This window comes from Eucyclogobius newberryi, unplaced genomic scaffold (assembly GCF_026437365.1).
Source record: "Eucyclogobius newberryi isolate DKJ021-1_F unplaced genomic scaffold, fEucNew1.0.hap1 SCAF_10, whole genome shotgun sequence".
Classification (NCBI taxonomy): Eukaryota; Metazoa; Chordata; class Actinopteri; order Gobiiformes; family Gobiidae; genus Eucyclogobius; species Eucyclogobius newberryi.
This window is the reverse complement of record NW_027315724.1, coordinates 33,469,738-33,485,130: the sequence shown is the minus strand read 5'-3', so window position 1 is coordinate 33,485,130 and position 15,393 is coordinate 33,469,738. Positions and strand designations below refer to the sequence as shown.

Sequence of the window (15,393 nt, the reverse complement as noted above, 5' to 3'; positions counted from 1 at the left end):
TGAAGTGAAATCATATTTGAGCTGTAGAGGGTTGAATGAGTAACCTCTGCGTGTAATACAGAGAGAAACCGAGCTGCCATGTGTGTTTTCACTTTACTTTTAGTGGGATTATCCTGCTTTAGGGTTATTGTGTCATTCCCATTCGATATTATCTTTTACTGTGATATTTTCGGAAGCAATATATCGCTCTTCAAAATGGGTTATCGTGACCTGCCTTTGTAGAGGATCGAAACCGCTTAAACAGTTTCAAACGATATTATATTCCAGCAACGACACGCCGGTGGTCATAATGTTTTGCCTGAACCGTGTACTACTTTTCTCCACCACGTTACACCACTTAGCGCTTTAGCTTGTCATTTCCCCTCCGTTTCCATTTCGTAAGCTCCTCGAATTCCGTGTCGACTTTTGGGTCCCGTTTCTTCTCGCCCCGAACCGCTCACAACCGTCCCCGCCCGTCACACTTCCGTTTGCTGCTGCGATTCCGTCGTTATCGTCACGCCTCGCCTCAGCTCCTCCATGCTGTCCCGCTCCGAGTTCGTCTCCGAGTCCATGGGGCACGGATTGGACACGTCGGAGGTGGAGGACGCCCCCGTGGAAAGATCCTCGCTTTGGCTGGGCGTCCCGTCCCCGAGCGGCAGCTGGTGCGGCGGCAGGTACTGGCTGGGGTGGAACCCTAACGTGTCCTCCTTCGACCCCGCCTGCTGTTGGCCGCGGGAGGTCTGCGCGTAGCTTTCGGGATAGTCCTCTGCCGCCGGATTGGGCAGCGGGACGGGAAGCTGATCCCCGCTGAACAAGTCCTCGTCTTGGGGAGGCGGGTAGTCGCTGTCTATGTCGTAGCCGCCCAGGTAGTAGTCCGACTCGAGCTCGCGGGCGCTCCCCGTCAGCTGGGAGGAGGAGTTTGTGAGGCCGGCGGCGGGGCTCGGGTTCCCGCGCGAGGAGTCGGACGCGTCATTGGTCGGGACGGGTTCGTACACCGGGGCCTCTTCGATGTCGGACAGGCGGGCGTTCGGCATCCAGTCTGACGTGTCCCAATGGTACGCTGCGCAAGAGACAAAGAGTTAGTTTTTGCGTGTTTACGGTGACGGCGCGATATCCACTGAGCACGTTTGGTTTGGCATGCGCTTGACGATTAAACATTTGGGTTAAGATACAAAGTCAGAATTCAAACAATCACTGGGCATTTCAAGCTCATGACAAGTGCACAATCTGTCGTGAGCGGGTTAGTTCTGAGACATGCAGCTGGAGCCTGTGGAGGAGGGAGCATGCCCAGCTGTTCAGGTCATATTCAGCGTCAGTGCACGTTATTGAACATTCACAAATACTCATTACAAACACATTGTTGCGTTGAAGCCTGAAGCGGACAGTCCTTCACGTGCGACTCACGACGGTCCTCGGCGAGTGGGTGTGGCTATTCCGGCCCCACGTCACGGCTGTCCCGGGGCAGACCGACGGTGTAGTGGCAGCCAGCAGCTTCCTACCAGTTACTTCCTATCACTTTGGTGTCCGTTCTAATCAGATTATGCGAAATACATTGTTTTTATCGTGTTGGATTCATCACGTTTAAAGGTTTCTGATGTGGATGTTTGAAGGTGCGCAGTGTCATTGTTCATGCTCGTCTCCATGGAGATGCTATTGCTTTTACTTAGAATGTTCCACAGTGTAGTTCATATTGCGTTGACATGTGTTCACTGTAGGTTTCTAGAATATGTAAGTGTATTATTGATGAAAATAAGTTGAACAAATTGGCAATCTAACATTTAAACAACAGATTCTACCACAGAATTCTGACCTGAACTCCAGCTCAACTTTAAACTGTAAGAGTTTTAGGAGCATTACGTTTATTCATCTCCATGGAGACAAGGCTGAGTCGCAGGTCACAGGTCGCATTTCATTTTTTCATAAATGCATGTTTTTCAAGGTATTTTTGAACAATAAAAAACCTTGAATGACATGAATGGTACAGAGATATGTTTAATGCAACACTGTGGAACATTCCTGAGAAAGCAATAACACCCATGGACATAACCAGAGGACAGTGACAGACCTGTGTTGTTGACAAAATTAAATGGTGATTCATATTCTGATTGTCCGTGTTGCGTGTTTGTCCTTCTGTTTATTATTACGTTTGTGTCGCTGTTTGTTCTCGGGCCAAAGACAAATAATAAAGTCGATTCTGCTTCTGAAGACAAGCGAACAGCGCGCGGTCCAGCAGGAGAGTCACGCGGAGCATCTTGAGCGTGTATTCATGAGCCTCACCTTCATCTGTCTCAGAAATAATGACCGTATGAATGTGAAACCACTGGCACGGCTGACCGGGTTTGTGGTGCATCGATTGAGAGCGCAAACGTGAAGGATTGTCCAGTTCATTTGGCTTTGGACGTCACATCCACATCACAAAAGGAAGCGAAATGTGAGCAATAAAACAAAAACACATAATCAGCCAAACTCAAGGATGTCCATGCACTTGAAGCAGAACAAGAGCACAAAACCGTGTCATCCAAAATGCAGGAAGTGGGGACTGGACACGGGACAGGACACGGGACTGGTCACGGGACTGGACATGGGACTGGACACAGGACACGGGAAAGGACACGGGACTGGACACAGGACTGGACACAGGACACGGGACTGGACACGGGACAGGACACCGGACGGGACACAGGACTGGACACAGGACTGGACACGGGACAGGACACGGGGACTGAACATGGGACACAGGACTGGACATGAGACTGGACATGGGAGAGTACACGAAACTGGACACGGGACTGGACACGGGACTGGACACAGGACACGGGACAGGACACGGGACTGGACACCGGGACAGGACACAGGACTGGACACGGAACTGGACACAGGACTGGACATGAGACTGGACACGAAACTGGACACGGGACTGGACATGGGACAGAACACGGGAGAGGACTGGACACAGGACACGGGACGGGACACGGGACTGGACATGGGACAGAACACGGGAGAGGACTGGACACGGGACGGGACAGGACATGGGACAGGCAGGACGGGTCATAGGGCTGTGGGACGTCTTTGGACACAAACACAAGAGACAAAAGAGAGAAGGACATGGCTGAGAGAAGGGAGTGGACGGAAGAGAACTGTCCAATCAAGTTTAAGATTCAGACCTGGACATTAACTGTTATTATTGTTATTATTGTTATTATTGTATATCGATCGTCATTGAAACACAGGTGGACATAAGGTTTCTAGATAGAGAATATTTAGAAAAAGAAAAGTGTATTATTGATGAAAATAAGAAATGATGAATTATCTTTAATAACACATGTATTTTCTTATGCGTATTTATTTTCTCTATAGTCCAGATAGTCATACTGGATATTAACACTACTTTACTACTATGTTTTTTATTTGTTATTATATTTTTCAAAACTATTTCTTCATCAAATGTATCATACATTATCAATTGTTGTTATTTTGTACAAAATTATTGAAATGTTACAGCAGCAGAAATGCTTATATTAAATAGTATTGTTGGAAATTTGTTTAAAAATCTACATTCTTGTAAAAAGGCCAAAAAACCCAACTACTACCACTACTACTACTACTACTACTACTACTACTCCTACTACTGCTACTACTTCTACCACTACTCCCACTACCACTACCACTACCACTACCACTACCACTACCACTACCACTACTCCAACTACCACTACTCCAACTACCACTACTCCAACTACCACTACTCCAACTACCACTACTCCAACTACCACTACTCCAACTACCACTACTCCTACTACCACTACTCCAACTACCACTACTCCAACTACCACTACTCCAACTACCACTACTCCAACTACCACTACCACTACTCCAACTACCACTACTCCAACTACCACTACCACTACTCCAACTACCACTACTCCAACTACCACTACTCCAACTACCACTACTCCAACTACCACTACCACTACTCCAACTACCACTACTCCAACTACCACTACCACTACTCCAACTACCACTACTCCAACTACCACTACTCCAACTACCACTACTCCTACTACCACTACTCCAACTACCACCACTACCACTACCACTCCTACTCCTACTCCTACTCCACTACTACTACTACTCCTACTACTACTACTACTACTCCTCCTCCTCCTCCTACTACTCCTACTACTCCTACTACTCCTACTACTACTACTACTATTAATAATAATAATATTTCAGCCTTTGTAAGTATCCCAGGCCTTAGACACTTGCTGCTGGCCTAGTTCATATTGATGCTCTTGTTGTGACTTCTGTGCTGAAGGCCGCTCTCCTCTCTTTGTTTCATTTGTCTCCTCTGTGTTTCCACTGAGCACATTTATCACTGCAGACGCCTTACTATCTGTGTTCAGCTGTGAAAGTCATTGCCCTCAGCCTATGCCCGCCCTAATGAGGAAACCTAATTAATTCAACACCGTTACTATTGAATTTTTACAGCCGCAATAAATCAGAACAAAGAACAGCCCGATGATAACAAGACGTGTGTGAAAATAAAACACACTCAGCTTTTCTTAAACTCTGCCAGATGCTTTATAGAGTTTTACATTCATGTTCTGTCAGTTAGACATTTTCTGTCTAACTGACAACTAACTGTTTTTTTGTCAATTAAACCTAGACTAGAACTAGAACCACCTAAATGTGCTTTTACCCAGACGGTTTTAAATGTACGTTTTAATAGAATGTTCTTAAGCATTAGGAATTGATAACATTTAAATAACGGAAATTAGGTTTGTTGAAAAAATTAAAAAATTCTATATACTAAAATATGATTATTTGGTCAATAACAAGAAGCTCAGACTTTCTCAACATTGAATACAATTCATTTTGTGGTACTATTTATCAACGCTGAACACAAAACTAGAAGAAAAAAAACCCCAAACCTTGTGTTTTAATCATTCTTTTTTAGATTAGGGAAGCAAATCGAATCAAAATCACACGTTGAATTGTCAAAAGATACAATTATTTGTGTCTTATTTAAAATCCAACCCTCGTTTGAACCTGAATGTCCTCAAATGCACGTTGGTGTATTAGATTCGCAGTTTATATTTCAGTCTTCACTAGTATATTGACGTGCTGGAACATGTTTAGAAGACGTAAACGCTGATTTCAAACCTAAATTGCAAATCTACAACAACAGAACGGTTAAACTCAGGTCTGATCCGAGACTTTGACGGCGTCCATTTTGTCAACACCGCACGGAAAGACAGACGAAGAAGAGAGGAGAATAGAGACAGGTATGGGACACAGAGGGAGGGATGGGTGTGGCTGGGATTGTTGTTGTTGTTGTTGTTGTTGTTGTCACCTCTGTTGTAGGTTTGACCCTGGTCCATGACAGACACTGCTCCAATGAAGAAACGACACAAAAACATGTTAGCTATCGGCTAAATAAAGCTACGCTCTGCTCTCTTCATGCTAAAGGAAACAAACAGAAAGAAAAGAAGGAAGGGCTGAAAAGAAAGGATAAAAGGATAAAGATGAGGAAGTAAATAGACAGTAAACATGGTGGATTCAGGGATCTGGAGGTCCATGCGGACAGTGGGCAGCTTCGAGGCTAAAACCACTTTATTGCCGTGAACTCTTTCTTTGACTGATACAAAAAACTATAAAAAATAGATTTTCTCATGAGCTGTAATCTGAAGTTGAGTAAAATAAAATTCAATCTTGTCGGCCAAGACCTATTCCAAAGCCCTAGGGATGTTTTGTGAGGATATACTCAGCTTTTCATTTAGCGTGAACACAGTGGTTTATTAAATGCATTTCAATTATATCAACCATGGCAACAGGAAAATGAATACTCAGATACTAACCGATAATAAAACTAGTATTGAACTACTACATATATTGAATAAAACAATACAAAACACCTAATTGAACTGAATTGAAGAATTGAAACTGATTTTTTTTTTTTAATTCACCTTTCCTGATAAGTTTAAGAATTACAAATTACATTTGTGATGTATTATTTTTTTTTTTCTTCTGTTATGTATGTTTGAAATGTATATGTTTGTATATATTGTTGTAACTGGCTTGTTTTATTTGTTGTATTTATAAAAGTGATTATTTTATATTATTATTATTTTTTTATTCTGGCATTTTAACATCCCAATAATGATAATTACAAAACTAATCACGGAACAAACTCCAAACAAAAGAATAATATTTTTAAAATGTTTAACTTATTACTACATCTTATTAGATTCCAAGACTGAAAAAAAATGTGTTTTTATTATTATTGTGGTGTTGAAATATAAAACCTTAGTATTAAAATTCTCATTATAATCTCCTTTACGTTATTGATTGTTGCCAGCGGGGATTAGCATTGCCTCCACAGTGTTACGTCTATAAAAAGTCATGCATTTCCCTGACTCTTTCCCAAAGCTTGAGTGAGACTCGTGACATGCCAGTCTCTTACTGCAGCGGGGCCTGGCTTCCTGTCCATCCGAGGAGCGCTGCACGTGCCACAGGAGCATGACAGTTATAAATAGCTCAGGAGGAGATATTTTTAGCCCGAGTGAAACTGCCGCAGAATAACACGCTTTGTCTGAATTCCGGCGAACGTGACACACAGCTAAAAGCCTTATTCCCCTCCCCCCGAAATGTGTCTGAAGTCATTTGGGGTTCAGTGAAACGGAGAGAGATGGAGGCGAGCGCAGCAGGGTTCCCACAGTCTCCTGGACATCAGTTTAAGCGTCAGGCTAATTACTTTTACGGCAGAGTAATGAAAGACCTAAATTAGACTCTATTAGAACCGCAGAAGAGGAACTAATTGGCACAAGTTAAGCGGCGGTAGAACGGGACGGTATAAAAGAAGAATAAATGTTACAGTTTAAATAGTAATCGGCCAGGTGGAAGTCGTGTCCACACTAATGTCTACACTCATAATGTCACCAAAGGCAATAAAACAGGGGCCAAACTAACATGTATAAAATATGACTGGGGAATGAGATAAGAACAAAATCCAAATGAAACAACCAAAAAACAACGGGATTATGAATGTATCATTAAAACAGGGTGATATTCTACATTATACTTTTTCAAATTAGGTGCAATGTCAATTTAAATATCAAATAGAACACATACTTTTTGGAGGTTTTAATAATATTGTTCCTTCATTAGATTAACTCCTATTCCTCTGAGCCTCAGAAAAATGCCCAGTTTCAATGTTCCCTGCGCTGTCAATCATCACTCGGCTCGTTCTGTGCGTGTCTGCCTCACATCTCCTTAATTACAACTGCGTTCTCATAATAGCATGTCGGGGGCAAGCTAGCGTTTGTTTATTTGTTTAGGTCCATGCTAATGCTAATTCTGAGGCATAATAGAGCTCTGGAGTGTGCTGTCATTTTCAGTTAGCCTAATGTTACACTAACAGAGATTTTAAAAGATGCTAATTACTAAAGTCAGAGTACGTTCATAAGTATTCTGACTCTATGAAGTGATACATGTACTGAACAGTAGCGCTGTTTATCAGGTCGTTCCATGGCTTTGTTGTCTACTATGTTTTTGCTAATGTATCGCTATGGACGTTTAGCACACCAGCAACAAACATGGCGGACTTCCATGGTAACGGAGGTTTTTTGACGCTCCTTCTGAGCTCTATACATTTTTAAACAAAACTAATTAAAATGACAAACTGAAGTAATCTATACATAAAAGCGAGGAGGTTGTCTTTACTTTAAATTTGAAAAGGTTGTTTCTTTTATATCATAGTTTTTAATACAAGTTAGTAACAAACGGTTAGCTAGCCAACTGCTAATGCTACATAGCTAATGCTACATTCCATTTGTACTCGGAGGTCAGAACTTGGACCTTGAAAAGACATTTTCTCAGCGTTTCTGCGTTCCAGCGGTCATGTCGGAAGAAACTAGGGGAAATACAGTGTGTGGGCTGTAATAACTCCAACAAAACCCAAGAATGTGCTAAAATCAACCAAAATATAGATCCAATTAAGTTAATTTATCACCCTGGACAGTGTTATTACATCTATGAGTTAAAAATCAACATTTGAATGAATCACATTTTTCGCTTTTGTTGTTAGCGCCGCGTAGACGTTAGCAACATTAGCATAGCACTGCATTTCTAACTGCGGAGGCTCAACGGCCGCGCAGTGCATGTTCACGGACAGCGGGGGGCAGCAGAGAGCAACTACAGAGAAGATAACGCCATTACTATCAGTATTTCAACTGTCCGGGTGTAAAACGTCATCCGAACGCCGGCCGCAGCCACGTCGCATTGGCTAACTCGGATAAACTCGGGGTTCTGAAAGGCAGGAAGTAGGGATTTACAACCGGACCACTGGAACGCAGCATAAATTCAAACGTTCTGAAATGTCCTCCCTTCCTACGTGTGACAAACTCTGCGTGGTGCGCTACGTTTCCCGGCTGCGGTGCCGACCTGGTGGGAACCCTGTGCAGCGCTGCAGGAGGGAGGAGCAGGAGAGATGAGAGCAGGACACAGAGACGTGGGGAGACATGGTACCTTCGCTCTCGATTGTGTCCACCGCGTCATTGACCAATCGAATGACGGTCACTATGGAGGCTTGCGGGGGGGGGGGGGGAAGATACAGCAGCGTCAGAGAATCACAAAAGAAAACCAAACATAAGGAAATAAAACAGAAAATAAATCCAAGATGGGACGTCTGAATCCTGTGTGGGGCGTGAAGGTCAGCAAATTAAAAACGACAAGCAGAAATGGTGATGATTTCAAGGCTGTAGGCGTCAGATACTTTTAGGTCGAATGTGTCGTGGTTCCTTATTTTATGACACTACGCTGTTAGTGCAAAAGACAGGAAACATAAAGATGTTTTAAGCTTGTAAAATATCATAAACTGACCTGAAGAAATGCTGTTTTAGATCCAGTAAACTCAAAGTAAAGATGAAATAATCCAAGAGGAAAGGACCCAAATATTAAAGGTGCATTATGTAACTTTTTTGGTGGTCTCGGGATATGTTATGCATGTATTTGGAATTAAACTTACATTTATTCAGTAGCAGATGTTTTTTTTTTGTATTATTGCTGAAAAAAACCTCAAAAAACATGGATTGTTTTTTTCAGTGAGCGAGTTTCGTCTCTGCAGAAAAGCTACATATGAACCTTTTATCTTTGTTCTATGTTCTAGTTTTCGCCCGGATTAGTTCAGCTTTACTTTGAGTTGACCGAGACGTAAAACTGCATTTGCTCAGGTTAATTTGTGATATCATTTAGTAAAACAAAGTTATGTTTCCTGTTTTCTAGTTTGTTATCTGTAGCTTCACTGGGAAAGAAAGACCAAATCCGGTATTAAAAAGTGCTGGAATTAAGTAATATTTATCCAGGTTTGAGTATTAAAATATGATTTGCCAATAAAACAAGCATCTTATTTCAAGAGCAGGAGCGTTTTTGTTCTAATTTCAAGTGAGAAAACGCTCAACTCTTTCTTATTTTTCAAAAAAATCAAACAAAAACATTCTCTGCTCGTTCCTTTGGCAAGTTGTATTTTAAGACAGTCAAAATATACTCCAATCCAGATGTATATACTTCTTAATTAATCAAGCACTTATTCACTTATTATGTTATTTAAGATTTAACAAATTCAGGAAGGGCATCAACTCAAATTGCAAATAGCAGCTTATTCAAATGGAGATAATCTGATTCCAAACTCCTGATGAGAAGCATAAAAGTCTTTCATATTCATGTTTTTAGTGCAGTAAAAGTTGTCGCTGCTTCTGTTTTCGCTCAGGACTTTAGTCTCTCTCTTTTCGCCGGTGTTTCTGAGGCTCACAGCCTCGTCACACCCGAAAACCACGGCCATTTGTAAAACGCCGCTCAAATGTAACGTGACGACGGTTGCCGAAGCGGCGGATGGCACAATTAGATCGTTGTTTCATAAGTCAGCGTGGTCGGGTGATAAACTGGAAACAACACGGTTACAATGACGGCAAATCAAATAAACATGAGACACAAAGCAACGACAGCAGAGGATCGCAGCCTCTTCACACACAACAAAACCCAGTATCTGTAACAAAATCAAACATTTATCTCAAGTTTCTCTCGTTTTTTTGTTGATTGCATGTTTTGAAGTTTGGCCGGTTGAGAATCTGAATAGTTGTAAGTGTGACGTGGAAGTAGAGGTGGGGGATATATCCGAAAATGGCGAAAAATGCAATAAAAACGGCTTAAAAAATGCAAAAAAATCTAAATAAAACTGACTTGTGGTGTCATTTTTTCCAAAAATATTTCTGCTCTTTTGTATTGACTAAAAAAGGAAAAGGAGTGCTGCGTGGGTGCGTGTCCGTCCGGAATATTGATTTTTTTTTTTAATAAAAGATTTTCAAAAACAAATGCTCAGTTTTTAATCTTTTGTAGATTTTTTTTTTTTCTTTTTTTAAATTCTTTGTGCTTTACTTGAATCTCAACCCTCAGCATTTATAAAAAGCACATTTTTGATGGATTTTCATGATTTTGTCTGAAGATTGTCACTGGTATAATACAAAAAACATGTAATATACAGTGAAATATGCATTTTTGTCAATATCGCCCACCTCTATGACCAGTTCTAGATCACATTTATTTCATATACTGTTCATTTCATTAGTAACTGACACAAACTGGTCATTTTCTGTAGCCAAGAAACTTCCACAAATGTCTCTGTAATTCTAAACACAAAATCGACTGAAATAGGTTGGGTTTTTTTTGGTCCTGGGCACAAAAAACAGATCATTTTGAGATATATTTCACAAACAATTTCACACCAAAATACATTAAAGCAAAGAAGAAGCCACAAACTCATGATCAAAATGTGATGTTCAGCAATGTCAAAAGCGGACGTCTTTGCGTGAATCGCCGTTTCGTGGCCGCGTCTTACCGTTGTCGTCGCAGGAGTCCGACTGGAACGAGCTGAGCGACTGGACCTCTGAGTTACTGCCTTTGTTGCTGCCCGAGAAGCACGTGACCTCCTCCGCCAGGTCCACCATTTTACCTGAGGGACGGAAGAAGAGGGACGCGGGGGTCAAACGCTGTCCAAAGCGTCGCCGAACGGAAACAAAAACGTCATAAATGTTGCGTTCATTTGACGTGACGGCGTCGCGATTTCAAACTGAGGCGGGGAAAATGCACACGTCTTGTCACAGTTCGTGGTTAATATCTTTTTTAGTTATTTGACTTGTCCACGTGAAATGTTGTTGGTGGTTTTCAGTAGACAGAACAGAAATTCTTGTGATAAAATAACATTTAACATAATATCATTTCTGTTAGAGGCTCGACTCTAGAACTCTGCAAAGAAAAGTAAGGCTGCACAATATCAGATTTTATAACAATATCTGATCATTTAATCTAGTAATAATTATCTACTATTTAACACAAATGTACGTGACTTAATGTATTAGTTAAACTCTGTCAAAATAAAAAGTAAATAGAGACAAAACTGAGACTTAATCAAGGCTAATTTAGAAGGAAAATCCTGAATAAACATCTGCCCTTTTCAAAATGACTTGCAAAGTAAATAAAAAATAAATAAAAAGTAGTCAAATCAAAAGAAAACATCCGTAGCACTGTGGAGTTGAGATTTTTTTGTTTTAGCCTACGAGTTTCGCCATACGACAGAGTACAAGGGCCAACCAAAAACAAAAAAAAATGCGGGGCACTACGAGAATAAAGTCATTAATTAATGACTTTTTTCTCGTTAATTAACGAGATTTTTCTTGTTAATTAACGAGAAAAAAGTCATTAATTAATTACTTTTTTTGTCATTAAATAACGAGAAAAATCTCATAATTTAAAGACAATAAAGACAGATACGCGGTTCACTTTCAGCACCATGTAACGTGCTCCCCCCTCAGTGTTACATAATGGTACAGTCCAGTAACAGCGCTGTGTTTTGTATGTTTAAAGCTCTGAAGCTGATCTGCTCTGAGTCCAATCCATCTGTGGAGTCTTCATTACACAAACACACCACCACCAGGACGCAAATGGCGCTTGGTTAAAAGTGAATACAAAAGTCCACAATAGATGTCGATCTTTATAATGCGGGTCTTTTAGACTTTACAAACAATCATTTCCCCGGTGCAGTGTCACATGTCAGGTCCTGGACCTGTAACATGACGTACTCCAGTGTTGGTGCTCGCGTGTGTTGGAGCTCATGCCATGATGTATGGATGATGTATGGATGATGTATGGATGATGCATCTGGATGATGTGTGGATGATGTATGGATGATGCATCTGGATGATGTATGGATGATGTATGGATGATGTATGGATGATGCATCTGGATGATGTGTGAATGATGCATCTGGATGATGTATGGATGATGTATGGATGATGTATGGATGATGCATCTGGATGATGGCATGTGCGTAAAACATATTGCTTTTAGGCTGTGCCAAACACGATCTGGGCGTCAGGAGCTAAGAGTAAGCGCAGACGGATGTTTGTGTTCTGTGTGTTTTACTGAGTTTGTCCAAGGGATCACAAAAGGTTAGAATCCGGGCATAAAACTTAGAGGAGCAGAGAACCCAGAATATGTGTGAATATAACAGCGAGGCTGCTCCTCCTGTCTGCGGGCAGCTGTGGCGCGGAGCACGGCTGCTGTTTGAGCCCATGATGCATTACGGGTCCATCATGGAGAAAGTAAAGCCTTTATCCAACAGTTTGTGAATGATGCGGAACAGGAAAGGTGCTGCTAAACGCAGTGTCTTGTCTTGTAATAAACACACGTAAGACATCGTTTTAAAGGTCAGGAAACACTTTAACATCTATTTCAGGCTTTTATGTAGTTCTAAACTGTCAACTCATCCAAGCCCGTTCTTGTGCGTCCTGACCTGGGGCTGAAAGTGAACTGCTCACGTCACTTTGAATCGGCGCCTAAACTACGACTTTTTCTCGTTAATTAATGACTTTTTCTTCCGTTATTTAATGACTTTTTTCTCGTTATTTAATGAGTTTAATGTCGTTGATTTACGACTTTTTTCTGACTTCGACTTTTTTCTCATTAATTAATGACTTTATTCTCGTAGTGCAGCGCATTTTTTTTTTCCTTAGTTGGCCCTTATACTCTGTCGTATGGACACAATACATTTAACCAAAAATATTTTTCTATAGAATATCTCGTGTTGTTTTAAACGTTTTTTCAGTTTTTTCAATTGAAACATGAGAAACGAAAAAAAAAAAAAGGAAAAAAAATAGATAATAATGCAAAAAATATATATATACAGATAATGAAAAATAATAATAATGGCACAATTTGATAATAATACATAAATAAATTAAGTCCTACATATACGTCCCATCTCGCCCAAAGTTTATTAAATTCGTCCATTGCTTGTCCAATAATTTTCCCCTCACCAAAGAGCACTTGTTTTTGTGGCTCCCGCTCACCATCCGTGTGACATTCTGTGATATACAGTATTTAGTTTGTCGCATTATCAATTATATACTGCAATATCGGTACTTTTGCAATTTATTGTGCTGTACTAAAGAAGCCCAAAGCCCAAAGACACAAGTATGTAAAGTAGCAGGATTGTAACATTATTGTATATTATTATTCTGGTTTGGGCTCGTTTTAGAGTTTAAAGGAGACGTATTACGCAAAATCAACTTGAACTTTTAACCTTGTTCCAACACTGTTTCCTCATCATTCGTTTACATTGCATTTTAATTGATTCCGGCTTGTTTGAGTTAATCCTGTTCTGTCCTGGAGTGCTCGCAAAATTCCAGTTTCCACCTACCCCCTATCCCCGCCCACATCTCCGTACCGAGTCGCGATCATTTGAAAAATAAAGACTCCGACTGGCAGACGTAGAGAAAATCACATATAAAAACATGTCAACAGTAATCCACGTGTCACTATGAAGAGGCGGGGCTTATCTGTGCGGCGGTTTTAAACAGGAAGTCAATCATTACTGAGCCGTTTTAGAGCAATACCATGCGATACACTGAACAAAATGTACAATAATAAACTGCTTATGATCCAGTTTCTCACTAAGGGCCCGAAACACAGCAATGTACGTCCCCTTTAAGCCGTACGTCCCCTTTAAGCCGTACGTCCCCTTTAAGCCGGACGTCCCCTTTAAGCCTTACCCTCGTCGCTGTCCCAGGGGCTCTTGCGCAGGGAGTCGCAGTCGGAGCGGCAGGGCGACACGGGGGGCAGGTTCGGGGCCACGCTGCACACGACCACGCCCCTCCGAGTCGTCCCGGTCAGGAAGCGCGGGGACTCGGGGTGGAACGTGCTCATCTCGGTCTGCTCCACCGTCCGGCCGTCCACCATCTTCTCCAGCGTCGACCGCGGATCGTCTACAGAAAATAAAAGGGCTATATTATCATGCTTTATGTCAGGAATCTGCGTCATTTTATCATGTATTTATTGGGATTATATCTGAAAACTATGTAGAACTGTCTAATGAACATGGTTTGCATCACGACAGATAACTTTTAGGCCACTTTTAACTGGTTTAAATGGAACTAAACCAAAACTAATCCAATAAAATCTATTTGGCAATGTGTCTGACACCACATTTTAACCAACATGGATTATTATTGTTATTGTCAATTATTATTTTTAGCAACAATGATTGAGCACATTTTGTAGAACTAAAACTTTTGCTTGTTCCCAAAACTGAAAAACATTTGTGCCACTTTTAACTGGTTAAAAGATGATTATAATCCAATTCTAAATCCAGGATTAGAATGTATTTAATACTGGAAAATTATCTATTTAAAACAAAACAAGAATTACACGGCCAAAAAAGCATTTAGAGTAATTACATTTGCAGTGTTTGTGGTGTATTTGTGATTTGTCCTTTATAGTAAATCTACAACAAATACATCCTGAATCAAACATATACATGATGCAGTACCGTCTGCAGCCACTGGAAACATAAAACACTCCTGTCCTGACGCTTGTCCAAATCCACAATATCATTTTAAGAGAGTTTATAATGAAACTTACCTTGTACTTTGAACAACCTGGAGCAGGGCGTGTAGGCCATGGGACGGACCGGGACTTGAGGAGGTCCGATTATTCCCCCGACTCCCATCATGGTGGGCTCGGCGTACAGGTTCAAGGGGTCTCCCACGCCACAGTGCAGGCTCTTGAACTGGACACCGTTGGCTGAAGATAAAGAGGGGAAAATGCAAATACAATAAGACAGTTTTAAAGAGACATTTTTTTGTAAATCATGTAAAGAAACTACTCGTGTTACTTTATGCTCCAGATGGTTTTAAATGTTGTTAAGAGAGTGTCAAGAAATTACACATAAATCAATGCTATTCCTTAACAGTCAGAGAACATAATTCAACTTACATTTTATTACAGAGAGTTCTAGTGTTTTTGTTTTATTGTTTTGATTGATTAAATTGCAAATCATAACTCTCAGCCTTCCATTAATTTGAC

General features: G+C 41.0%; 1 protein-coding gene across 1 annotated transcript in view; it reads right to left on the bottom strand.

Moving 5' to 3' along the window:
* Positions 1-342: 342 nt before the first annotated feature.
* Positions 343-15,393, bottom strand: part of fat3a (FAT atypical cadherin 3a) — a 223,351-nt gene continuing 208,300 nt past the window's right edge. Inside the window, exons 30-35 of the mRNA XM_072455495.1 lie at positions 14,950-15,111; positions 14,082-14,294; positions 10,871-10,984; positions 8,506-8,565; positions 5,333-5,368; positions 343-1,039 (exon numbers count right to left, since the gene is read on the bottom strand). Coding sequence (XP_072311596.1) covers positions 456-1,039; positions 5,333-5,368; positions 8,506-8,565; positions 10,871-10,984; positions 14,082-14,294; positions 14,950-15,111 — 1,169 coding nt within the window. The 3' untranslated portion in view covers positions 343-455. The remainder of the gene's footprint in view (positions 1,040-5,332; positions 5,369-8,505; positions 8,566-10,870; positions 10,985-14,081; positions 14,295-14,949; positions 15,112-15,393) is intronic.